The sequence below is a fragment of the Cynocephalus volans genome, chromosome 8 (genome assembly GCF_027409185.1).
Source record: "Cynocephalus volans isolate mCynVol1 chromosome 8, mCynVol1.pri, whole genome shotgun sequence".
In the NCBI taxonomy this organism is placed as follows: Eukaryota; Metazoa; Chordata; class Mammalia; order Dermoptera; family Cynocephalidae; genus Cynocephalus; species Cynocephalus volans.
Window position 1 is genome coordinate 126,820,782 of NC_084467.1, and position 25,806 is coordinate 126,846,587.

The window sequence follows — 25,806 nt, forward strand, 5'->3', positions numbered from 1 at the left end:
AGGATTTTCTTTTTAAATAAATTTTTATTACGGTAGCTCTTTAAAGTCATGTGTTTGTCTTTGCAAGTTGTTGAAACATGGTAAAATTGGTCTTATCAATCTTTTAATAGGGAACAAATCATGAAGAGATAGTTCCACAGTGTCTCAGTTCTGAAGAAACTAAGGACAAAGTTGTATCCTTTCTGGAGAAGGTATTTTATTTATGTAGCCCATATTTTATTCTTTATCATATTACCTTTTCTTTTTTTTTTTTGAAATCATGTAATTGTAACCACCTTTAATATCTTTTTAGCCTACACTTTTCACAGTGCTTAGCACAGTGCTGACAGAGGTCATTACTAAGCAATCGAGACCATAATGTAAGTTACAGAAGTAAAACACCTTAAGTTTCTCTGCCTGTAGTTTGGGATACACTTGCATTGATTATCCAGGCAATGAGATGACTGAGGATCCATAAGCTACTATTAAATCATAATTAGATACACCTATACTTACGTAATTTAGTCCTGAGAGGATCATGTTCAATAATATATTTTAGGTTTAATTTAAGCATGGCTTTTCTATAATGATTGAGGCCAAGGCCTATTTTTCCAAGGCTGCGATGTTATTTTTAAAGCTGTTTTTACAGTTAGAACCAAAATTTTGAATCACATGGCTCCCAAGTTTCCACATACTTTGAATCATATATGGTGATAGGATGTAAGTTAAAGGTTAATTGAAGTAATAACAGAACTGTTAAACCACAAATTTAGAATACCAGGAGAAAATGAATTATGCCTATTTCTTTGTTTTTTATAATATTCCAATTATTAAACTGGGTTATATATATTTTATATATTATGTGTAATTATATACACATATATACAGATATATGCACACATGTAATAGATATTTTTCACATATGTACAGGTTGGGTATCCCTTATCTGAAATGCTTGGGACCAGAAAGAAGTGTTTCAGATTTTGGAATATTTGCATATACATAATGAAATATTTTGGGGATGAAACTCAAGTCTAAACAACTAAATTCATTTATGTTCCATATACACCTTATACACATAGCCTAAAAATCTTTTGTATAATATTTTAATAATTTTGTGCATGAAACGAAGTCTGCATACATTGAGCCATCAGAAAGCAAAGGTGTCACTATCTCAGCCACCCATGTTGATAATCTAGTCGTTTGGCATCACCATCATCCTGACTCTGAATTTATATGCTACCAATAAGCAATCATTTTCTTATACTTATTCACACATAAGTTCTTAACAGCAAAAAATATGACATACTGTTAATACAGTAGGAAAATGTGTGTGAAATTTTCCACTGTGGCATCACATCAGTGCTCAAAAGTTTTGGATTTTGGAGCATTTTGGATTTTAGATTTTCAGATTAGGGATGCTCAACCTGTACTATATTACATATTTTACTTATATCACATGGAAGCTGGATTTTAATTACACGTGTATACACTGCTGTTGCTAATTTCTTAGCCTGTCATTTTTTCCTGGAAAGAGGACTCTCTAACTTTTCTGTAGGGAAGAACACTGTAGAGTGTTTTTTTTTATCTAGATTACACTAATGAGAGTCATTTACAGATGGGTACAACTAACTTCCAGAATTTGCCTCATCCACAGGCTAAGCCCAGAATGGTTTAACAATCAGCACCGAAACACACAAATTATTTGGCCTTTTCATTTTCTGAATATTACACCATGTGATATCTAGTAGAGAGTGCTTGCTAACAAGTTGATGTTTATTACTTGGTTTTTCGTGGTCTCTGGCAGACTGGGCTTGTAGATGAAACTGAAGCTGCCAGAGTTGAACGCGTGAAACAGGAAAAAGGCATTTTCTGGGAACCCTTTGCTAAAGTGACTGTAGAAGAAGCAAAGTGGTCATCTTTACAGGTATTGATGTAAAGATCATGTGCTTTTCAATATGGGTCAAACTTTAACAAGGGAAATTCTGTCTTTATTACTGACAAAACAAAGTAGTTTGGCTCATGGCCTCATGTAGAATTTCAAATCAAACAGATCAGACATGTAAAATTATCCTGTTTTATGGTAGTTGCTTTTTTTTTTTTCACATTTCTATGTTATCAACACATAAAACAGAAGTGAAACTACAAAAAAAGTTTTAAACATCATACCAAATATACTCTTTCAATATAAATTTAATTATAGTAACCTTTGGGAGAAGTTATATATTACACCAATGATACTATAAATGCAGTAGTTTGTGCACCAAAGAAGAAAATCAATTAACTTACCTTCCACAATTTTAGTTTGATCCCTTGCCTCATTCATCAAACCAACCTCCCAATAATTTTAGTCAGTGTCTATAAATCACATTTAAAAAGGCAGAAATTTGACAGCACTAAAAATATTCAAAATATTCTTTTGAGCACTAGCATACTTAGAATAGTAATCCATAAGAAGAACAATGTCCTGATAAGTTTGTCACAACTCTTATAAAAGGAAAATAAGGTTTTATTAGTAACTTATTTTCAAGACATGTAACTTTTATGTATGACATCTATAAAGTTCAGCGTATCAGTTATGTAAATAAGCCCTCATGAATTTAAATTTATTGCGACCTTCCTTAGGAAGACTGCAGTTATAAAAGATGTCCTGACCACAGCTTCCCTCCTGCCTGTGCAATAATTCCAAAAGCCTGACATTTTATTGAACTGGCTCCAAAAGCATCTGGAAGACTACAACTCTCACCAATTACAAACTTGCATTAAAAAGAAAATGGAAACATTTAGAAAATACATACTTGGGGCTTTTTTGTAAGGACAGTTTAGCACTTTTTATTGGGAGCCCTTTGAACAGGACACTCTTTGTTATATGCCACATACAAACTCTAGGACACTGACTGCAGGGGCGGGGGGGAGGCAGGTGCCCTCCTGCCCTTGTAATACAATGACTAGAAAAAAATTTGTACATAATTTTTTTTGCAGTTTTAGAATTTGTTCTAATAAGCTTTATCCCAGTCCAGGAAGAAGAGTCTTTGTTATTTTCTGAAGGGGTATTATGGCATTACTTATCACCTGCTTTTCTCATTTTCCAGCCTGATGCAAAAAGAGCCCGTCATGAGGTCCCCTTGGAAGGAGAGTATAGGTCAGCATTGCAGGCAGCAGCAGGGGCCTTGGAGGCAACTGAGTCATTACTCCAAAAGGCTCCTGCTCCAGCTTGGCTTCTCATGGAAATGGAAGTGCTCCAAGAAAGGATTGATAAGCTAAAACGTTGTATACTCTAGGGTGAAACTTTAATGCTCTGGACCATATTATCAGTAGGCAGAAATGGGTTGGATGCTTTGTCAACCTATGGTATATTTTGTAAATGAAAATACTGATGTAATTATGTTTGTACATTTTCTAACACATATAAAACAGCTTTTGTAAAGTTGAATCTAGTGAAAATAGTCTTTATTTGACATTCAGAGAACAGGATTGTGGGGAAGATTCTCATGAAGAACTTTGGTTCACCTTAACACATGCAGAACAGTCAATAACTGCCCAGGTCCACGTAGGACCATTCCTCAGATAATGAAACTGTAAACAAATAAACTGCCTAAGAGACCTTAGCAATTCAAAATCATTTATATAATTTATAGCTACAATTTTTTCAGTAAGTTGTATTTCATAATAGAGCTTACTCTTCTGACTGTTAAAGAAATGGCACAAAATTAAGCTAACCAGCTTGAATGTTCATATTTTCTTTGCTTCCAGAATTGCTCTGGAAAAAGCAGTAAATTCAACTTTTCCTCGGGTACTTGCTCTTCACAGACACTGGCCTCAGTCAAATGCACACGGCTCTTCCTCTGACAAGCCAGTACTGGGAGCCTCTTTACCACCCAGGGCTTTTAGCCAGCATTCAAGGTCTGTCTCACACTTCAGTTGGCACAGACTGGGAAATACAGGCTGCTTTGGGGTTTTCTCGTCCTCAGAGCCTGCTTTTGAGGTATTAATTGGATTTTTTTAAAAGGAAATCCTTTTCCTAAAGTTTAACTCACATCTGTTGTCACCAGTTATTATCTTCCCAGTTCAGCTCCCCTTCTTCTCCCCAGCCTTCAGCCTCTCCCTGCAACAAAATAAAGCACAATATGAGCAATCTACTAAGACAAATCATATCCAAATTTGAAAAATCAGGAATTTAGGAAGGACCTAACAGTAGTCTTTTGATGCCAGAATATATACTGCCTCATGCAGGCTAATAAATAACATAACTTAAAGCTATAACTGAAAGTTGAAAAGTAGGATTACTTTGGTTCCAGTATTACAAATCCACAGCATTGGAAAATAACTTTTCAAGAACCACATAGTCCAGTAAAATCAATCTTGATGACACCATATTCTTGGTTTAATACTTTTTCCGAATAAAAAGGTTATTTATGTGACAAGCAGACCATTGAACACTTAGCCTAAGCATTGCTACATTTTTTCTGGGGAAAGGAAAGATATCATTTATAGAAATTGACTTTATTGATTTTATGCTTGACTTGATCATTTTAACCCATGGTATCTTTTCCTTTACTGAGAAAACAGCATGTTATTTGTTATAAATGGTGCAGTGCAACTGGGACCTCCTAGGAAAATACTTAAACTAGTAGCACAATTTAATCCCCCAAAAGTACCCACCTCAGTAATTTCTGCTGCAGCAAATTTTGAGGAAAACTGCATCACTTGTGAGACACCATCCTTTTTGGGGACCATCATTTCTGTCCTCAGTTCAGGTAAAATAAGAAAAGCAGCTGAAGGCTTAATTTCTGGGATCATATCGGCAAACCAATCCAACTCAGGATCTTGTACTGGCTTCTTTTTTACTTGAATGGTAAACTCCTCTCCTAAGCCAAGTTCTAATGGAACCTTAAGAGGCCTTCCTTGTGATGTCACTTTTGGTGGCTTGATTTGGTCTGGGTCATCCCTGCATTGGACAAGACTGGTCTTTTGGGGTAGACTTGACTTCAAAGGCTTCGACTCTTCAGTTGCCAGCAAAGCAGGAATAGGCTTCTGCTCCCCTGAGGTAACAGGTTTTACAGCAATGACTCCATCTCCTTGGTTTCTTTTAGTCTCTAAGCTGCTGGACTCACAGTCATCACAAGATGACTCCTCCACATTCAAGTTAGTACATTGGGACTTGGCAGCATCACACGGCTCTCTAGGCCAAATCTGTATGTTCTCAGTTTGGTTCTCAGGCTCCTCGGGCTCACTCCAATCAGGCCACTCCTCACACTTTTTAGAATCTGATGGGAAGTTTTCATTGTCCTCTGAAGTATTTTTCACATCTGAGATTCCATTCATGGGAAATTTAATAGGCTGAGAAAATTTATCACCTGTGGGTATATGTACAAGAATTATTCTCATGCTGGTTAAGAGTAAGAAATGGGGAAGGTTAGCAATAACGAAATGTATACATCAGTTACTTGGAAATATACATGCATGCTAAACTAACAAAAGAGATCCCAGCAGAATATCACTCAAAATCAATGATGTCATATAAGTTATCCAAATACTTACTATATAACATCCATATAATATTGTTAACTCAATGGAAGCCTATCAAGTAACGACTAACTGGAGCATCCAGTCCTTTACCAGATATCCAAACACAGTTTATAGGCATAACTGTCTATAAATGAATATAGAAATGCTCTAAGCCAAGCAATGTTACCCTCAAGATGTTAATTACATACACCCTGAAAAAATGTCGTGTGCTTAAATAAGTTTGCTTGACCCAACTTATCCTCATTTTAAGCAAATTTCCCTAAGTGTAAAGTAAGGCAGTGAGAAATTTTATGCAATGTGTGCTCTGCTACAATTTCTCCAAACTTATTTAACCACAGAACTCTTTTTTTCACAACACACCTATCAACATCTTTCAGAACTATCATTCTTGGTACAATCTGGAAGATGCTGTATAAAGGCATCAGAAGTCCCAAAGTAAAGTATCTAGTCCAAAAAAGAATTCAAGTAATGTCAACCTGCTCTTCTCACCAGTAATGAAGACAGGGTAGGTATATACCCAATAGTCTAGGGAAAGACAATGAGACCAAAATTGACTACATAGTTATAAATAAGAGAGGTCAGTCTCAAAACTCCCAAAGTGCCCTAATTTTCAGAATTTTAACTCATTTATTCTCAGGAAAACATTCATCTAAGAAATGGAAAAGCTATATAAATTTAATATTTCTACCTGTCTGTAAAAGAGTATTGCAGTAATCTCGCTGTATGTGCTTCTTGCTGTTGATGGGCATGTTGCCAGAAAAGAAACACTTAGGAAATATGCTAGAGGAGGGGTTCTCCAAGACTGGCGAGATCTGACTGTGCTGGTTGCAGACGACGTGCATGGGAGAATCTGAAGGTAAATAAAAACTCCAAAAAATGAAAGGGATAGTAAATTTCTTCTTGATCGATGACATGTTTGGTGAGCAACAGTTAAGGGAAAGGGGTACATTTAACACAAATGAAAGATAAGCTGCAGGGAGAGAACATCTTCAAATATTTGAAGAAACAACCTATTAGGGAATGGATTGCCTGTCCCTGGAGGTGTTTACAAACAGACTGTGTCCACTCCATGTGGTGGTGATGAAATAGAGAGGAACCAAGCACTACATAGATATAACCTTTAGGATACCTAGTTAAAAAGTTACAGCCTTTAAAAACATTTTGGTGCTGATTTAAAAACCATAAGTGATTCTACGTACTTTTAAGAATAAAATCCGCACGTAAAAGCACAACAGCATGAATGTACATAATACAACAAAATTGTACACTTAAAAACGGTTAAAATAAGAAATTTTATGCCATGGATATTTAACCCCCAACTTGGAAAAAAAAAAGAAAGAATTGTTTCATGAAAATGTCCTTAACAATTTACCAAAAAGTTTATACTCAAGACTGGACAACGATCAAAAAGATTCTAGCAAAATTTTGGCTGAATAGTTCCTTTGCCTTAAAAAAAGTCAGGGTGAAGGTAATGGCCTGGGGTAAACTATCACCATTAGGTCCCCAGCTTTCTTCAGCACATTTCCCCTCCTCCACCCCAGCCCTCTAAGGCCTGGCCTTTACAAGCTCTCCACTTCTCTCGCTTATTTATGCCACTCTCCTCCCTACTGAAGTCTTACTAATTTTTCTTACCTAATGTCCTCTTCTCTAAATCGTGTTCCCCAACTCACTGTCAGGCAGATGTCTTTATTTCCCTTAGTTACACCTTTCATAAACCTCAATATTAGCCCTTATTCTTAAGTCGGACCATGCAGGTAAACTGCAAAAGATGGAAGAAAAGAAAAAATGTCCAAGAGTAGACCTACCTTATGCATGTATAGACCCTTTCCCCATCAGTCCTCCTACATCTTTCAGAAAAAAAGCTGCTATTAATTATAAACTTGGAATATAGACTGCTGGCAGGGCTCACTCGTCCTCAATGAAGAGTCTAACTGGGATAGTCAGTGGGATAAGATGTCTTATCAAGTCGCCAGGAAAATCTTAAGAAAAATTCATCTACTACTGCTGCTCTTGTGCCTTCCGAGTTTCCTATTAATACTGCAAAGTAATCCAGATGGATGTAAACAAATGCATATCTTTAGTATATAAAATGTCTACAACTCTAATAATACAGATGTTAGGAATGGGAGCTTTTGCTAATTCAGCATGCAAAGCTGCCCCAAGGACTACCCACTAAGCTTTATCTCAAAACTACACACCCCTCAAAAAAAAATTCCTCTGGTATAATATAAGCCTCTCACTTGCTATTTGATGTAATCTGCTAAAAGCAGAATTGGTAACAAACGGACCCCACCCAATCTGGTAAGTATATTTCACAATCAAAAATGAAGCAATAGCCTCTACAACACCCTTTTCAAGCTCCTTGGAGCCACACTGACATTGTTTCATTAGCACCAAGGAAGAGATGAACTCTCTTCAAAACTTCAGGTAGCCAGAGTTGCTTTAAAAATTCTCTTGGCATCAAAATCAGAGAAAACCCTATCCAATTGCTCTTTTCTACTAACAACTTTTCATGCTATCTACTCACTATCATCAGGAAACTGAATTGGAGATCCAGAATTTCATAATGAGGTCATTGTCCTATTCAAAGTTATACAAAGAAGCAATGACACTGTTAATACAAAATTTTTATAAGACCAGAAATTATTGCTACCTCCCAGGTAACATCAAATGGGAACATACCAGAAATAAGGATTTCTTGAAGTACTTAAAAATCAACAACTTTTCACCCAATAGGCCAGCAAAAATCAAAAGAATTTAAACATCTAGTGTTAGTAAGAATTGCTATAACCTTTTTGTAAACTGACAATATCTACTAAAATTTAAAATACATCCTTTGACCCAGCAAGTCTACTTTTGAGGCTTTATCCTATAGCAATGAAACCCAAAGTACATAAAGATACACATGTAAGGATATTTATTACAACCATTGTTTGTAGTGATTAAAAATCCAGAAATGGATGCAAAATACATGAATAAGGGAATCACTGAATGAATTATATTTAATGAAATGTTAGGCAGCTATCAAAGAGTGAGCTAGATTTCTATGTATTAACATGGAGAGAGGTCCCTGATATTCTGTTACACAAAAACAAGTTGTAGATATGTACATGGTATTTTCTTACCATTTTAAAAAATCACCAACATATGTATGTATGTATAAACATACATCTGTGTCTCTTCTTGTGAGCTTAAAAAAAGGTATGAAAGAATTCCCATTGGACTATTAAAATTGGTTACCTTATAGCCCCTAGAAGTAGTTGGGAAAGGGAAACTTTTTCCTTATACTTCTCTGATCATTTGATCATACAACCCTCCTGCATTACTTGTATAATATTAAACCTAATAAAATAACAACATATAAAGCTAGATCTTTTAGTCATTCTTACCTTCTGGGGAAAGGTCAGTAGTTTTAGTAAAACTTGGGGCAGTGCGTTTGAAGATCTTAGTTCGTTCTCCTCCCACAACCACCTCTGGTCCAAGTAGAGAGACCAGCACGGCTAGGCTATGAAGAGTAATGGCCACAATGGAATCACTGGTATCACGCAAGCCCAGTAATACCTAGGAGCAAGTGAGGTAATAAGTGTAGACAACCACATCACCTATCTTTTTCTCCCTTTGTGACCAAGCAATTGGGATGCAGTCAGACTGTGCTTGCTCAGATGAACTACATTTTCTTAGATACGTGTTATGTCAGTGGATCTCAAACTACCTGTGGTAAAGGACCACTATCTTCCCCTCCCAATCCATAAAAGACTGATACTTTTTTAAAAAGTACAATCAAAACAAAATTAAACAAATACGTTGGAAACCAACATAAAATTACTCCATCAAATTTCTACAAAAGGATTTAAATATTAACTGTCCATTATCTGTACTCACACCTCATCACAGAACTATTCAAACAGTTCATGGACTGGCAGTGTTCTGCATAGGGCACTCAACCACTCATACAGGACACTAATAATTCCGTTCCTGGTCCTTGCCCCTCTTTTCAGTTCTACACATCCGCAAAGACAGGACCTTGAAAACTTTCTTAATATAGGATGCATGTAACACCTGCCCCAAACTCAGCCAATCATGATCACTTGTCCAGTAAAATAAATTGCAGCTTATAGAAACTGGTTATCTCTATGGTTTTTTTAAAATGAAGACCATAAACCTGGAAGTTATGGGACAACCACGTTAGGCTTTGTGCACACCAGAACAGTGAAAGTTCGTCTTCCGAGAAACTAAAGTGGAACAGATACACAGAGAAAGGAAAGGCAGGAAGAGCAAATGGCTGTGAGATCCAACTGCACTTGATTTCCATGTAAGGGAGTCTCACATCATTTCATTAAATTCTTTTTTTGCTTCAGCTGGTTTAAAATGGGTTTTAGTTACTTGCAACCAAAAGCACCTTAACCAAGACAGTCAAATGCAGATATCAGGAGAAGTTTTGCTCTGTATACAAGGAAGGAGATGACCTGCAAAGCATCTGCACCAGCCCTATGCAAGGCCAGGGCAATTAGCCTGCCTAGTGGAACAACAGAGCATGGCACATATCAGGAATCCTGGGTTCTGGTCCTAGCTCTACTAGTAGTTCTCAATATGATTTTACAAATTATTGTTTTATTTTTCTGTTCTCGTTTCCTCTTTTATTATAAGATCAAAGATTCCCAACAGGACTCAATAAGAGTTTATTGGGTCCAATGCTAACAGATCAGGCACTTTCTCAAAACAAGGCTATACAAGTAAACTAAAGCCTGTTTCTTTTGCATATGATTAAATTCTATCAACTGAATATGGTAATCATATAATAGTCCACCCAAGCCAAAAATCCATCATCCTCAAAGTCTCTTCCACCTAATGAGAAACTGAGTCCTATCCCTTTTACCCTCTAAATGTCCCTCTCCTATATCCACTGCCATATTTTCCCTAGCCACTGTCATCTCTTAACTGAACGATTCTAGCAGCTTCCTAGCTGATCTCCCTTTCTATGTACTGCTACTGTAGTGAACTTTCTAGCACACAGAAATTAGCCCAGTTACTCTCCTACAGGGGCAGTAGTTTCCTGAGTAATGAGAACATTCACTATCTTCCACATGCTGAACATCTACTTATCCTTTGACCTCAGTCCCAATTCTGAGACCTATGAGGACACCTCTCTTTCAGAGTTAGAGGGCTTCATTCCTCTTCTAAATCTCCAATCATAACTATATATAAGGTAACAATTATTGCTACAGATATAAATACAAATCGCTATGTTGTGGCAGCTAGGCTCTAAAGGTGTCCCCTGTGACCCACACCTTCAGTATCCATAACCTGTGCAAAGCCATCCCACAGTGAGCCTGGGATGACTTTTTTGACTCACTTTAACAAAGACAATTTGCAGAAATAACACTGCCAGTTCTCAACCTACACTTTAAGAAGACTGCTTTTGCCTTTTATTTTTAGTACTTTATTTTTTTAGTCCAATCATAAGAAGTCCACCTATGTTCCTAGAGAAATCATGTGGAAACGTCACATAGGGGGATATAGAAGCCCTAAGACCCTGAGAGTTCATGAAGAAAAAGATCTAGTTTGCCCAAAGTCCCAGCTAAGCCCAGACTTTCAGCCATTTCTTCCAAGGTGCCAAGGAGCCATTTTTGATGTCTCAGCCCTGGTGAGGCCCCTGATGAGTAAAGCCTCAGCTAACATCTGTGGAGCAATAGAATCCCCAAGTTGAGCCCTGTCCATCCAAAGAACCATGAAAATGGATGAATGAAATGGTGTTGTTGGAATGCACTAAGTTTTGGGGTGCTTTGTTGCACAGCAACAGGTAACTGAAACATCTATCTTTCCCACTTATTAGCTCCCTGAAAACTAATCTCATAGGAAAACAAATTATTTGAAAGATACTATGTGATTGGTATCTTTTAAAAAAACACTTTTTAAAAAACCTCATACTGTATTGAATACTGTCTCCCCAAATTTCATGTACATGCACAATATGACCTTTAGATGAGATCATACTGGATCAGGGTGGGCCCTAAATTCAATGACTGGTGTCCTTATAAGAACACCATGTGACAAGAGGCAGATATTGTAATAATATCTACAAAGCCAAGAAATGCCAAAAACTGCTGAGAGCTACCAGAAGCTCGAAGAGGCAAAGTAGATTCTCCCAGAGCCTTCAGAGGAAGTGTGGTCCTGCCAACACTTTGGTTTTAGACTTCTTGCCGCCAGAACTGATAGAGGATAAATTTCTGTTGTTTTAAGCCATCCAGTCTGTGATAATTTGTTATGGCAGCCATAAGAAACTAATACAAACCCAGAGCCCTTGAGTGGGCAAACCATAATAAGGCTCTATGGTAGCTGATAAACAGGCTAAAAACCACTGATATGAATAATCTCATGCTCCTCTCAGTCCTACTTTATTTTATAATAATTTAATTACAGACAATCATAGTTTATGTTCTCAAAGCATTCGACAAATGCTTCTTCTTCATTTACCCCCAAAGAATTAGCAAACAGAATTCCACTTTCTCCCAGGTTAAGACAAATATGTAAGTTTAATTGATTTGCCTATTTGAATGAAATGGAAATATAATTTTAATTTCAGCTCTTTGTATTCCAGAAGGCTTTTAAACCAAACTGCTGCCTCAAGGCTTTCTATTATTTGAATACCCCAAAACCCTCTTCCTTTCAGCCCCCAAATGACCAGCAGAGCTTTGCCCACTCTCGTCTTGCCCTCCCTTCGGACGGCTCTGTGACAAGCCCACTGTCGATCTGGGCTCTGACCTGCGGCAAGATGACCTTCTTCAGCTGCTCCTGAGTGAAGTGCTCCACGTAGGCCTCAATGTGAGACAGCAGCACCACCCGCACATGCTCCTCGTGAACCTCGAACAACTGAAGGAGCACAGGGATCACCCGTGCCTGGAACAGGGCTGGTGACAGCAAGCAAGGGGTTTCTCCCGGTGCATTCTCTACCCCCAAAAGCAGATGAAAAAACGAACTGTCATTTCAGTGAAGAGAATACTAGGCATAATTCACAAACTGAGCCCAGAACTTTACACATATTCTAGGTATTCTTTTAAATTCTATGCCCTAAACCAAAGCTCCTTTCTTGACCCCAAATTACTCAAGGCTTAGTTATCTTAAGTATTCTCTACCTTATAGAAATGTTTTTGAAATACTAGAGCTCATAGTTAATGTACTACAGAGAAAACTTGTACGGTATTATAACAGAATCCTAAACGGTAGTAACTATTTATAAATTTATTCAGTGAGGCATTTCATAGACTAGATTAGATTAGTGACATATTCATATTGTTGCCGCAATTTTATTTGCAAAACCAGGAAGTGTTAAATGCTACAATGGGACTTTGATGCTGGACAGTCCTCTCTTTCCAATAGTTAATGGTAGTGAGCATCAAACAGAGCAACGTGTGAGAATCATTTGGAGACCTTTAAAAATATATGTGTACCTATGTCTTGGCTCTGTCCCAGAACCAGTGGATCAGGCATACAAATTTTTAAAATGCAATCCAGGTGATTCAGAGGTACACCCCTATCTACTGAGTAATAGAATGGAAGAGCTATAAATAAAAATTCACAGCTAAAGAGAACGACATGAAAGTAGACTTACAGGTTGAGTGAGTATCCCTTATCCGAAATGCTCGGGACTAGAAGAGTTTTGGATTTTGGATTTTTTCAGATTTTGTAATATTTGCATTATCCAGTTGAGTATCCCTAATCCAAAATCCTCCAATGAGCATTTCATTTGAGCACCATGTTGGTGCACCATCTTGGAGCACTTTGGATTTCAGATTTTTTGATTAGGGATGCTCAACCTGTATTAGGAAATTCCAAATTGTAAAACAGTAACCAGTAACACTGCTTTGTTAAATTGAGATCTTTTAAGAAAATAAATTCTGAAAGCAGGATCCTACCTACCTCAAAATTCTATAGTATTATATTAATACTGTATTCTTAAACCTGATGTGTTACCTACCACCTATAGTGCTATAAAGTTACAAAGTTTCAAAGTAAAAACCTCATTTCACATTCAGGAAAAAAACTGAAGCCCCAAGAAGTAAAATTATTTCAGTGCTTTTCAATCTTTTCACTGAAAACAGAAAATAAATGTGTTGTTCTTGGTAAGCCAGGAGGCACAGGCCTAAACGCACAAGTTCTGTGACGACGTGTTACCTTAAAACTTCATTTGTATTTCATATTTTAGTCCTACGGAACTACTTACTAGACTAAATCTGACTCACAGGGAAGATGCTCCATATTTATCTTGCGGACTCTGGTACCCAAGTTTGAGTTAAAGCTATCACACAAGGGGCCAATAATTGTTCTCTGTTTTTAGAACCAAACATTAATTATACCACGTAGTAATCTCATCCTGCTCAAATATGGACTAATTATCACCAAATTCTTTAATCACCAATAATAATTTTTTTTTTAAATTCACCTTTTTTGGGGCCAAGCAGATGAGGAAGAAAACTCTTAACAGCTACTGGCTCTGCAAACACCAACTGATTAAGCAGAAGAGGCACCAACCTCGAAGCTATTAATTCTTCTGACAAGCAGCTAACTCTGTCCAGCAGAAATCTGAGGACAAAGAAGGAAAGACTGTGAAACTGGTCATGATGCTCAATCAGTTTACTCATACAGCTCAGCCACATACAACCTCTTTCTCACTTCTATCAAAGTGATGCGCTTTGAAATGTAGCTAGGGAAGGTGAATAGGTCAGTCCCCAGGTACTTAAGAAAGCTGCAGAAAGTGTGAGGCAAGGCCAGCATACCTCCAATCCAAGCTAGGACATGTTTTCAACAAATTAACTCCTATTAATAGCAAAAGTGCCTTCCTTTTCCCCCTAATGAGCCAGAGGCTTTCTAGATAATAAAAGGCACTTTTTCAAATTTCAAAGCTATAGGATATTAGATTATCTAAAGATTCCACCATAAACAAAATATAGGCTTTTGTTATTAACTTCTATAAAGACAACATATATAAAACTACTTTATTAAGATTTACAGATCTTACATGTTAATAGTAATAATACTCCACTATAAGGTTATCCTTAGCAGATAACCTGGCCTCCTGCTTTGTTAGGAAACAGGCCACGTCATGCATTATCACCTTCACACCCATATGCCAGCATAGACAAACAGGTCCACATCCACACTCATTCCCACCTCCTTTCCAGGCACCAAGGATTGGAGGGCCTCCTCTCACTTACGGCCACCCCACCCAGCCACTGCCGCAACATTCCTTCTCTTCCAGGACATTCACTGACAGTCGTCCCAACACTGCAGACACAACTGCTCCCTCCACTCTTCCACTAGCTCCTCTCCCTCAGTCTATAAACATGTTCACATCTCTTCCATCCTTAAAACTTTCTTCCATGACTCTATGTCCTTCTTTAGCAATAATACGTTCTTCCCTTTCCAAATTGCCCAGGTTTTACCCAGCATCTACTTTCTCACCTTCCATTCACTTATCAGCCCATTGCAGTCTCACTCTGCTCAAACAGCTCTTGCTAAGACAAGGTTACCAGTGCCTTCTTGATTGCTAAATAAACAGGTGTTGATTTCTCCTAACTTTCTGAAATTCCCTACTCCTTTGGGAAAATGAATTCCTTCCTGGTTCTCTCTGAATCTCCTCTAACCATTGCTTCTTTGTTTCACTCATTAGCCACTCCTTTCCACAAGTCCTCTTACAATGTTGGGTGCCCCAAGGGTTACAATTTGGGCTACTCATTTTCTCTGGGAAAATACCACCAACCACAGGCTGATGACACCCTAATACTGACCTCTAGCTCATCAGCTTAAGAATTCACTCCTGAGCTTCAGAACTGTCTGGCCAACTGGCCATGTACATCTCTATCCCACACCTCTGTCCCACACTTCAAACCAACACATCCAACACTGAATTCATCATTGTCCTGCATAGTAGGTCTTCCCCTCTCTCTTTCATTTGGTAATAATCACTAAGGCTTGCCAACTTTATCTTTTAAACCTTTCTTATCTCAGTGTCTTCTTCTTGACTGGTACCATCAACGCCCTTACATGTGGCCTCACATCTACTGCCTGGACTGTTGTGGTCGACTGACTGATCCATGAGCTAAGCCTGCCTCCTTCACAGACAATAGAGTGATCCACCTAAAGGGAGTTTTAACCATTTCACAGCCTGCTTTCAACCCTTCAATGGTTCAATGCCTCAAGTCCACTATTTGCAAATGGTGTCAACACTCTTCAGTTCCACATACAAGGGCTACCTCTTACCTGTCCTTGTCTCAGAATTTGCCCCCCAGCAGGACTCAGCTGCTTGTGTTCCCTGCACAAGTCATACTGTGAAATAAACCAGATGTCTGACTCATCCTCTCTGATGTGATTACATGGACTTAATCCAAGTTACTGAATTTAAAGTCTTGACTTTCTGAACTTACTTGAAGAATTCAGTTTTTTCCTCTTCACTCTTCAATGTTAAACTTTTCAAGAAATTCACAACTTCTAGAAAATCATTTCTAAATGCCAAAAAGAAAAAAATGTAGGACAATAGATTAGAGAAGGTTGTTAAACATTGAAACCATAACCACAGGCCACACCATTATAATTTTCAACAAAGAAACATTCTCCTGTATAATTATTATGTGTCAATTAAAAAAAAACTTCTTTTAATTAAAAAATACTCTTCTCAGTGGATGGAATATTGGGAGACAGCACGTGCACTGCAAAAATTCAAATACGGGCCGGCCCGTGGCTCACTCGGTAGAGTGCGGTGCTGAGAACACCAAGGCCTCGGGTTCGGATCCCATATACGGATGGCCGGTTCGCTCACTGGCTGAGCGTAGTGCTGACAACACCAAGTCAAGGGTTAAGATCCCCTTACTGGTCATCTTTTAAAAAAAAAAAAAAAATTCAAATACACTGCATATTTCAGAAAAAAATTCTCCTATACTATTTAAAACTCTGTTATAACTAAGTTGCTTATGAAACAAGCTTATAGGGAATCTACTATTTTGAGAATATCAAAGAAATCGATAAAGACAATACAAACATTATTAGCTTCACACATGCTAATATGCTTTACGGTTTTAACTGTCATCATCATTCTTTTTGTCGTAATAGAATGTTGTTAAATGAAATATCCTGGAAATGACATTACCATTACAAAATAGTTACTGATTCCCAAGTCTTCTTTGGTGAAGTAAAAATTATTAAAGGGGGTTGGGAAAAGCAGAATTTCTGTACAAGTGACAGGAGTCTTCTCACTTCTCCTGCTTCAAGTCATTCAATCGTTCTTTCAGCCAGGCAGGGATAAGTGTGAGAAGAGAGCCAGTTTCCCACAGGGCCAACAGAGTCCCAAATACTGTAGACTGCTAAGCTCCAAGAGAATGTTGCTCACGTCCTACTGTACTGGACTGTTGCCCCTAGATGCTTCTGCACACAGCTGAACAACCTACAAGGCAGACCCAGTAAGTACAGCTATAGCCTGGCTCTCCACATCTTACGTTTACACCCATTTGCCTCTGTCTTAGTAGCAGAGATGTCTTAACTTTAACCAAATCGGCTCAGCTACATCCACAAGAGGTGCTAGCTCTGGCTGCTTCTGTTGTCTCTGACTGGGTTTCCTCCTCACATGTAACAATGGGATTTGGGGAAGGGGGTGTTGATGTTTGTAGCTTTCTTCTCCCCTCTCTATTTAAAATACATTTCTTAATAAAGAACTCACATTACATACAGTGATGAAAGAATATATTTACTGTAAAGGATTATTCTTTGTAGAAACTTTATATCAAAGGGAAGAAAATATTTCTAAGAATCATCCAAAAGGACACAGAAAAACCTTGGTTAGAAGACTCTCATAATGGTTAATATACACAATTTTAATTTGTCAAAAGATTCTCATAATAGGAAATGTTTTGAACAGTTTCTTTGAAATATAAATGACAAATATAACTACTAATACTACTTATTTAATAATATACCCCCCCACCACCACCCCACCCCCTGTCCTACTCTACAGGTAATTTTTCCCTCTTCAGGGATGATATTAGCTTTCCCTTTGCTCTGGCTTTCCCGAGGCAAACACATAAGTATATTTACTTTGAAAACTAATGTTTCCAACTGCAAACACATAAGTATATTTACTTTGAAAACTAATGTAAGGTTGGCTTTGCTAATTAAAGTCACGTATATGGAACTAACCTATGCAGATTTCTGTAGTCATGGAAATAAAAAATGAAAGAACACATAATGAAAACCAACCTTGAGAGGTTCAAAAACCTCTGAATCCAGTATTGTTATATTGTGCCCCTCCCCATAAACCAACTTCTTTGCTCTTCTATCAAGTATTACCAAAGAAAGAAAATAATCTCCTACCGGAGGAAAAATAAACTCATCCCCTGCCCCAAAAGAAATATTTAACAATAACAAATTCACATCAAAAATATAATAGCAGCAGAAAGGAGAGGCCGTGTTTATTAACTTTTCCAATTACCTTACAACTGTAAACAACCAGACACAAGCTAGCTTCTTCACAATCAGAAGCTCTAATGAATTTAACTATAATTTCTAAAACCAAACCTCCATGACAATCAAGGATTTCTAAAACTTCGTATCTGTCACAGGAGCCTGAGAGGCAACCACTTTCTCTCCCTATTTTCTTCTGCAGACATGATTCAACCTCTCCTAAGAATTAACAACAACAGGGCCTGCATCCTTGGTCCTCCACACCCCCCACTGGTGCTTATACAGTGCACAGGAGAGCAGGAAATCAGCAGGAAGCAGCCAGCTTCATCACACCAGACGCCCTCACCTGAAGAAGTCATGGGACAGTAAGGTGCAGAGCGCTGGCCGACATTTGGGAATGGGATTCAGCAAAGTTGAGTGCAAGGTCTGTTGAAAGCTGGAGAGAACATCCGCTGAAACTGAAATCCAGAGCTACAGTTAGTTTCCAATGCCTTCTCCCTCTTTTCAGGACCTCTATAGCTGGAGACTGACGAGAGCAAAACCAACCTGTAAAAGCCCAAACAAAAAAGCCCTGGCTGTTGCTAAACAGCTTCCTGCTTGCCTTAGGCCAAACTTCTTGGCAGATATAGAAAGTTCTTGTGCCATGCGAACACATCCAGCCCCACCCCAGGTGCCTCCCCCATTCTATTCCCTCTCTTTTTCTGACTGTCCGTCTAACCCAGCTAGGACCCAAAGGAGGTTTAATAAGGGGCAGGTTTGAGGGCCTTTCTCAATCAGAGTTCCTCATTCACAGAACACAGAAAGTTACTTGAATTCAGTTCTTCAAAGGATGGTACAAAACTGCCACCATTCTACAAGCATAGGAGAATAGTTAGTTTACTACACACAACAGATGCCTCAGGGCCTTAGGGCCTTATGTTTTAATTCTCAAGAATTTAGTCTGGGACAATTTAGAGCTGACATCCAGGAGGTACTTGTAACATCAGAACACTGCATCAGCTTGGTAGAAGAAACTGTATTAGAACTGCACAAAGCTTCAGCAATGTGAGATATAGGCCAGTAAGGGGCCTAATATGACATGTGTCTCAGTAAACTTAATGAGTGGAAAATTAAAGGCCTAGAGTGGTCACAAGAGAGTGAAACAGGCTGCCAAGCATGAATTAGAGAACACAGAAGAGAGTAGAAAATAATGTCTTTCGTAGCCTGGGCTTTAAGGAGCAATGAAAGAAAAAAGTAATGAGTACATTACAGCAAGAAGAAGATAAATCAAAAGGACTTTGAAAGAACAGAGATAAAGAAATGTTAAGCCTGATTTAGAAATTAATTTAACAAAAAATTTTGAACCTTACTCTATTATGCAGATTATTACATATAAATCATCAAAGACATTCATTTACTTATTGGTTAGCTCAATAAGGAATAGAGTCTTTAGACCATAAATACTGTTACCAATTAATAAGATAATCACACCATACTGACAGCCATAGTTCAAACTGCTTCCGGCTTAAAATTCTTTTCACTATGAAAACTAAAGGAAACCTATAGCTTCTTTCTTAACTGCTGTTCATATCTGCCCTAAAAAAAGTTACTTGGTAAGCAATAGGTTTCCTATTGTAATCAAAGACTACAGTCCTTTGAATTCCACACAAAACAGGCTGTGGATAATTTTCCTACTTAATCTGTGAATGCAGTAATTTAACTCCAACTCACCCTGTCCATTTAAGATTATGAGCAAACTTTCCACCAATGTTCCGAATGAATAAGCATCCCGGGCATGTCCATGAGACTCTGGAAGAGTTGTGAATTCTGGAGACTAAAAGTAATAAAGACCATTAAAACAAGAAGATCTGCTTATGAATTGTTTCTAATTTTCTATGTAGCACTTTTTCTTATATTTGCATTTATTTACACTCAAATCTAACTTTATGGTACCAAGTACTAACACACTAATTTATGGGCTCTTAAAACTATTAGTGAATAGGGCTGGCCAGTTAGCTCAGTTGGTTAGAGCATGGTGTTGATAACACCAAGGTCAAGGGTTCAGATCCCCTTACCTGCCAGCTGCCAAAAAATAAACTAATAATAAATAAAGAATCCATAACACCAAAACTATAATAGATATAGAAAGAATAGATAAGTTAGTATTAACATTATTATTAAGAGCGCTGGCCAGTAAGCTCAGTTGATTAGAGCGTGGTGCTGGTAACACCAAAGTCAAGGGTTCAGATCCCCATACCAGCCAGCTGCAAAAACAACAACAAAAAAACTGTTAGTGAATGGAATTAATCAAAGATTTTAAAATATCAAACTGGCAAAAAGAAAGAAAAAAAAAGGTCAGACTATGATACATGTCTGTGGCTTTCAAAAATATTTTTAACTGTAACCAGAGCAAAAATTTTATCTTATATCATGACCCAGTATACACACATATGTATAAACGTTTACACACATACTGGAAATAAAAGTTTTATAAAACAGTACATAGCCTTATCATCTGAGATGCCCAATGATATTTTCTCTTTTACTTTTTTTTTTTTTTTTTTAAATGCTGGGCAAGACCCCCTGAATTGACTTAAAACCCACAAATCACCAGTTTGAAAAATGCTGGCATAGATACATCATACTGATTTGGATAAACCTGATTCATTCCAAGTCTTAGGACTAAACTTAAGTTTATAGTTGAGTTTGTATTTCTGTAAGGGACACTAAATATAACTTTGGGGATCAATGTTTATTTATAATGGTTACAAGAATGAATTTATGTGAGCATCTGTTTTTGAATATATTGGTAAACAGAATCTTTCTTTATCAACATCATAGTATTAATAATCACTCTTTAATGCATCTTGGAATCCTAACTAATGGCCAGCGAGGCAGATGAATGACTTGGGTGAAGCACAGGAAAGGTCTAGGGATGCTGCTTCCTCAACTATTGTGGCTTCCAGCAAAGTACAATGACTTATCATGAAATGACTATGACACCCTGTCTACACTGAGTCACCTCTATCTTTAAACAATATTGTAGGTGTCTATAGAACCAAAAAATGTAAGCTGTGGTGATAAAATTAATCTCTGAAGCCTTCAGGGCCAAAGGAATTATGAGACATCTATAACTTAGAAAAGAAAGTGATGAGCAGAAAAGTTTCCCAGTCGGTTACACAAGCCTTCACTCCATCTGAAGCGTAACATCTTACCATCTCTTCAGGAGGGACAGATGCTGTGTCTCTTACTGATTGAATACTCCTCAGAAACTATACGGAGAAATAAATTAAGGAAAATAATTTGTACATATGTTTGGTGAACCAATCTTTTATACCAAGTTACAAAAGCAATGAGCAATGGAAACAGCAGCAATGAGACCTTCAAATCAACGCCACCCATTAAATTTAAAATCTTCCTAATTATAAAAATGTCAATGCAGTACCTGGCACAGTACAAGGCTTAGGAGAAAGTAAATTTTAGTTTCCTTTCCTCTCCCCTTCAGCTGGTTTAACAGACAACTTCTGCTATTCAGGGTCATGTGTGCATCTGATTTGTTTATATGGAAATTAGGAATACTTCTTTCTCTTCCTGCATAGATACTAACAATTAAGAGGCTTTTCTAGCACAGAACAAATCTATCATTAATCTTCTCACTAAATCAAGTGAATCTTAAGTCTTGTCACCACAAGATATAAAAGTTGAGGGCCTTATGAGCTATGAAGACTAAATCAATATCCACAGAATAAGCGCATACATTTGCTAATTTAAAGATTATTTTCGGAGAGTTTATATACGTCCCAAACACCATTTAGAGCACCAGGAATTCAAAATGAATGCCATCAATTCCCTGCTCCCACACAGGTGCTCACAACCTTGAATGTGAACGAAGAATCTCAGTAAATGTGCTGAGTGCCTGGGAAGCACAGAGGAGTGACTAATTTTGAGTAGGGGAATGCCTGGGGGAAGGAGTCAGAGAAAGGAGACTTAAGCCGGATCTTAGCTGCGTTTCCACTTTCCAGGGAGTGGAGGGGAAGAAAGGCATTCCAACAACAGAATGGCATACAAAGGGAGAGAGAGGAGTATGGCCCATCTGGGAACACAGCTGAGGGGATAGGATATAAGCAGAGTGTAGCTCAAGAACTGTGAGTGGTAAGTGGAGCTGAAGGTAGGCTGGGGAAGAGACTGTGAAAGGCCTTGTACGCCACGGCAAAGAATCTGGAATACAGACCACAGAAAGGATAGACATAAGATGAATCCAAAGAAGAACGTGATCAACAGGGACAAAAACAGTCTACGTATCTACGCAGTAGAAATAGCACTGAAGTGAGTAAGAGCCCGTGAAGGTGCACAGCAGACAATGCCCAAGTTAAGTGTGGGCACAGGGGAAATCAGATTGAGCCACTGAGGCAAACAGAGAGCCACCGCCTTCAGTAGGGATATTATGATGGGAGGGATTTCATGTTCTCTTTTTAGGAGGAGGAAGTCCAACAGCAACATGCAAAATAGTGGAAAGAAGCAAAACAGAAAATAGAAAGGTTCGTCGACCTAGGAGGGAAATGTGTAGCACTCCATCAGACAAAATTATAAGTAGTGCCACTGGCAGCAACAACACAGCCCTTGAGGAGGAGTTAAAAAGCACAGGTCATCATTCCAGCTGCTTCATGTATGACTTTGGGCAACACGGACAACTGTTCAATGAATATTTCTTGCATACCCGATATACACCAGGCACTACTCTAGGTGGAGCTATAAAAAGATAAATATAAGAGACTATCACACCCTCAAGAAGCTCAGCTAATGGAATAAAAGACAGACACATACAGGTAATTTCAATATTAAGCATTAAGTGGTATGATCAAAGTAAGTACTCTATGGGGTACTACAGGAGCAGAGATAAGGGGCATCTAATTAAAATATTTGAACAAATCACTTGTTCTCTCTCAATCTCAGGGTCCTCATCTATAAAATGAGGAGAAAAGAATATATGACCTCTAGTCCCTCTTTAAGGAATGAAATCCTAAAAGTCTATCAACATAGGCACTGACAAAAATTCAAGTCTCCAAATCTAAGATCACACTATCATGGAAAGAAAGTGCCTAGGTAACTGGCCAGATGCCAATAAATAAAAATTAAAATTAACAAAATATAGAAAGTACCTGGGTAAAAACCACATTCCACGATGCTATCAAATCCTAAATAAGGAAAAAGAGCTGCCACCTGGCTTACCTCTGGTGTGGCCTGAGGAATTTTACAAACAGTTTCCATTCCTCCTAGCTTCCAGTGCCCATCTTCACTCACAAACACAGATGATAAGGAGACATTGTTGTGTGTTAGGTGACCCTGGAAGAAAACGACAGGAAGAAGACTGCCACTCCCATTTTTAAGGTAGAAATTTTAAAAAACTAAATACTCATCACCAAAAAAAAACTATAACAACACACCTTCCCACTTGTGGCATAATAAATGGAACTATGTCTTTAAGGAATGGTAAACTGAATGAGGTTAGAAAAAAGGAAAAATGCAATGGCAAGGCTTATATTATCTCCTCCTGCCTGGTGAGACAGGTTAATGAAGACATTAATGCCACTGCACTGATGTAGTCACCTCCCCATTTCTATGGGAATCAGGAAATACATGTGTCCTTAAACATAAATTTACAAGTCTTTATAACCTATATTATTTGCTGCCAATGTCTCAAGATAAAATTTATCTTTGCTCCCCTGGGTTATTTTATTAATTATCTCCTCTAAATTCTTTCTCACCTACATTCTATCACAAACACAGATCTACTTCACCTGAAATCTTGTCAGTAGGCATTAAAAAAATTCTGCCTAAAGAAGAGGAAAAGGGAATGATAAGGACCACCAGAAATATCCCACAGACCACAGAAGAGCCAATTTAAAAACTATTAAAAAAACAGAACAGTCAAATAAGTATGAAGAGGGAGAAAATGAGAACAGGGCTAAAGTATTTAAGTTTTCTTCCAAACCAGAAACCATTCCAGTAGATGAAAGAGCACTTTAAATATTCTACCCACTAGATCAAATATGAACATATTTTTATATAGATTACTCTTATATATATATTTTTTTTAAAGAAAGATTTAGAATAGTTACGTATGGTGTGTTTCCATTTGAGAAAAAAATAAAAGAATAAGCATACGGATATTTGCTTTATAAGCAGAAAGAACATCTTTGGAATAACAAATTGCTCACCATGGCTGCCTTTGGAGAAAAGAATTAGAGCACTGGATTCAAGGATGAGAGAGAGACTTACTTGGTCCTATATGCACTCTCATACTATGCAAACTTTTTACCATGTGCATGCACTTTCTCCAACAAAGACCTCCCCAGTGAAGCATCAATAATTCTTATTATGTGAACTTGTAAACATACATTTAAGAGATTATAAATCAAGATATTTGGAGAATCTCTCTCCCATTAGTAGAAAAAAATTTAAAAACATACATTAAGATGAATCAAATGCAAATGTTTCTAACCTATGACTAGTGTTTTTTAATCTTAGGAGGCTGCCAAAGACCTTAATGCTTCAGAATGCAAATAAAAGAAAATAGCTCAATAATACTGTCAAGAAATAGACCAGAAGTAAACACAGGAACTACTATAGTAACAAACATTGCCACAGAGCCAAGCACACCGGCTGCACCACAGAATATCTCTCAATTTGCCACACCTACTCAAATCGGAAAGAATATGTATAAAGTCTGCCTCTTCCTAAGAAATGGTCATGTCTTTTCTTCAAAATTTATAATGAGACAAAAATCCTGAAAACAAATAGGAACTTGGGTCTATAGCAGCACTGATGTAAACCATTATCTTTGGCTTATAACAAATATCAGCTGAAGCTATTTTTAGATAAAGACTTAAAATAGAGGTAGACTATAGTAAACTGAAATAAATTTCTATAAATAACTTCCCAGGGACAGGGAACTAAGTTGCCCATTCCCCAGACCATCTGTCTGTAGCACCTCTTGTGCCTTCCACTGTGCTATTTTTTCTCAGGAAGCTTTCAAATAATAACTCACAATTTCTATATACACCAAAATTTACAAGCACTATCACACACATCAGCCTCTGGTCTACCTCAAAGCCCGTGAGGCAGACTGTACAAGTTACTTACTCTGTCATGAAGGAAGATAAGGGCCAGCAATATGTCATAGATCCCAGCACAGACCTCTGCAGAAGACAATGTTTCCAAAGCCACTTCCAGAGGCTGCACTCGCTCAGTGACAAGATGAATTCCATCTGCTTCCACAGTACATGATAAAAATCTTAGCAAGCAAGGATGACGAAGTGTCTTCAAGTGCTTTAAAAATACAAACAGAAGAGTTGATGAAGTTAGACTCAAAACCAGATTAATTACAGTTTCACGTACATCATGGTAAGAGTCAGAAAATATATACTTGCTTTTAAGGTCATTTCAGCTTTCCACCTTCTCCCTTATCTTCCAAATTTCAAATAAGGCAAAAGAGAATCTGTAACTTGTTCTGACTCTATTCAGTTTATAAACATTTAAATAATTCTACAGAGACTTCTAGTTCCTTTATGGTAGTATCAGCCCCCTAAGAGCCCAGATCTCCCAACGACTACTGCTATAAACTGTAAACAATGTGCCAATAACTACTACCTGATAACTCTGAAAAGTAAACAAAAGCACACATATTATGTAGAGGAATAAAAACTTCAGGAAGCAACACTGACACTAGACACCCTATCCAACACCAGACACCCCACCTGGTTTGGAGAATTTTTCCCCTTCTCACAACTATGCCTTGATGGCAGGCCCCATTGCAAAGCAGTGTAACAAAGGTGCTAAAACTCCAATAAAAACCTTGCCATCTTTCTGGCT

At 37.8% G+C, this 25,806-nt stretch overlaps 2 protein-coding genes across 5 annotated transcripts in view; one reads left to right on the top strand and one right to left on the bottom strand.

Moving 5' to 3' along the window:
- The window catches only part of FIRRM (FIGNL1 interacting regulator of recombination and mitosis), a 43,921-nt gene extending 40,530 nt beyond the window's left edge, over positions 1 to 3,391 (top strand). Inside the window, exons 22-24 of the mRNA XM_063105486.1 lie at positions 111 to 191; positions 1,787 to 1,906; positions 3,072 to 3,391. Coding sequence (XP_062961556.1) covers positions 111 to 191; positions 1,787 to 1,906; positions 3,072 to 3,260 — 390 coding nt within the window. The 3' untranslated portion in view covers positions 3,261 to 3,391. The remainder of the gene's footprint in view (positions 1 to 110; positions 192 to 1,786; positions 1,907 to 3,071) is intronic.
- SCYL3 (SCY1 like pseudokinase 3) overlaps positions 2,547 to 25,806 on the bottom strand; it is a 38,678-nt gene continuing 15,418 nt past the window's right edge. For 2 of the 4 annotated variants that reach the window (XM_063105489.1, XM_063105488.1), the window contains exons 3-14: positions 25,078 to 25,263; positions 23,164 to 23,277; positions 21,150 to 21,206; positions 19,666 to 19,768; positions 18,302 to 18,413; positions 15,930 to 16,007; positions 13,949 to 14,088; positions 12,271 to 12,455; positions 8,898 to 9,069; positions 6,197 to 6,358; positions 4,642 to 5,336; positions 2,547 to 4,084 (exon numbers count right to left, since the gene is read on the bottom strand). In XM_063105489.1, coding sequence (XP_062961559.1) covers positions 4,025 to 4,084; positions 4,642 to 5,336; positions 6,197 to 6,358; positions 8,898 to 9,069; positions 12,271 to 12,455; positions 13,949 to 14,088; positions 15,930 to 16,007; positions 18,302 to 18,413; positions 19,666 to 19,768; positions 21,150 to 21,206; positions 23,164 to 23,277; positions 25,078 to 25,263 — 2,064 coding nt within the window. In that variant the 3' untranslated portion in view covers positions 2,547 to 4,024. The remainder of the gene's footprint in view (positions 4,085 to 4,641; positions 5,337 to 6,196; positions 6,359 to 8,897; positions 9,070 to 12,270; positions 12,456 to 13,948; positions 14,089 to 15,929; positions 16,008 to 18,301; positions 18,414 to 19,665; positions 19,769 to 21,149; positions 21,207 to 23,163; positions 23,278 to 25,077; positions 25,264 to 25,806) is intronic. The other 2 variants (XM_063105490.1, XM_063105491.1) reach the window with 2 other exon arrangements.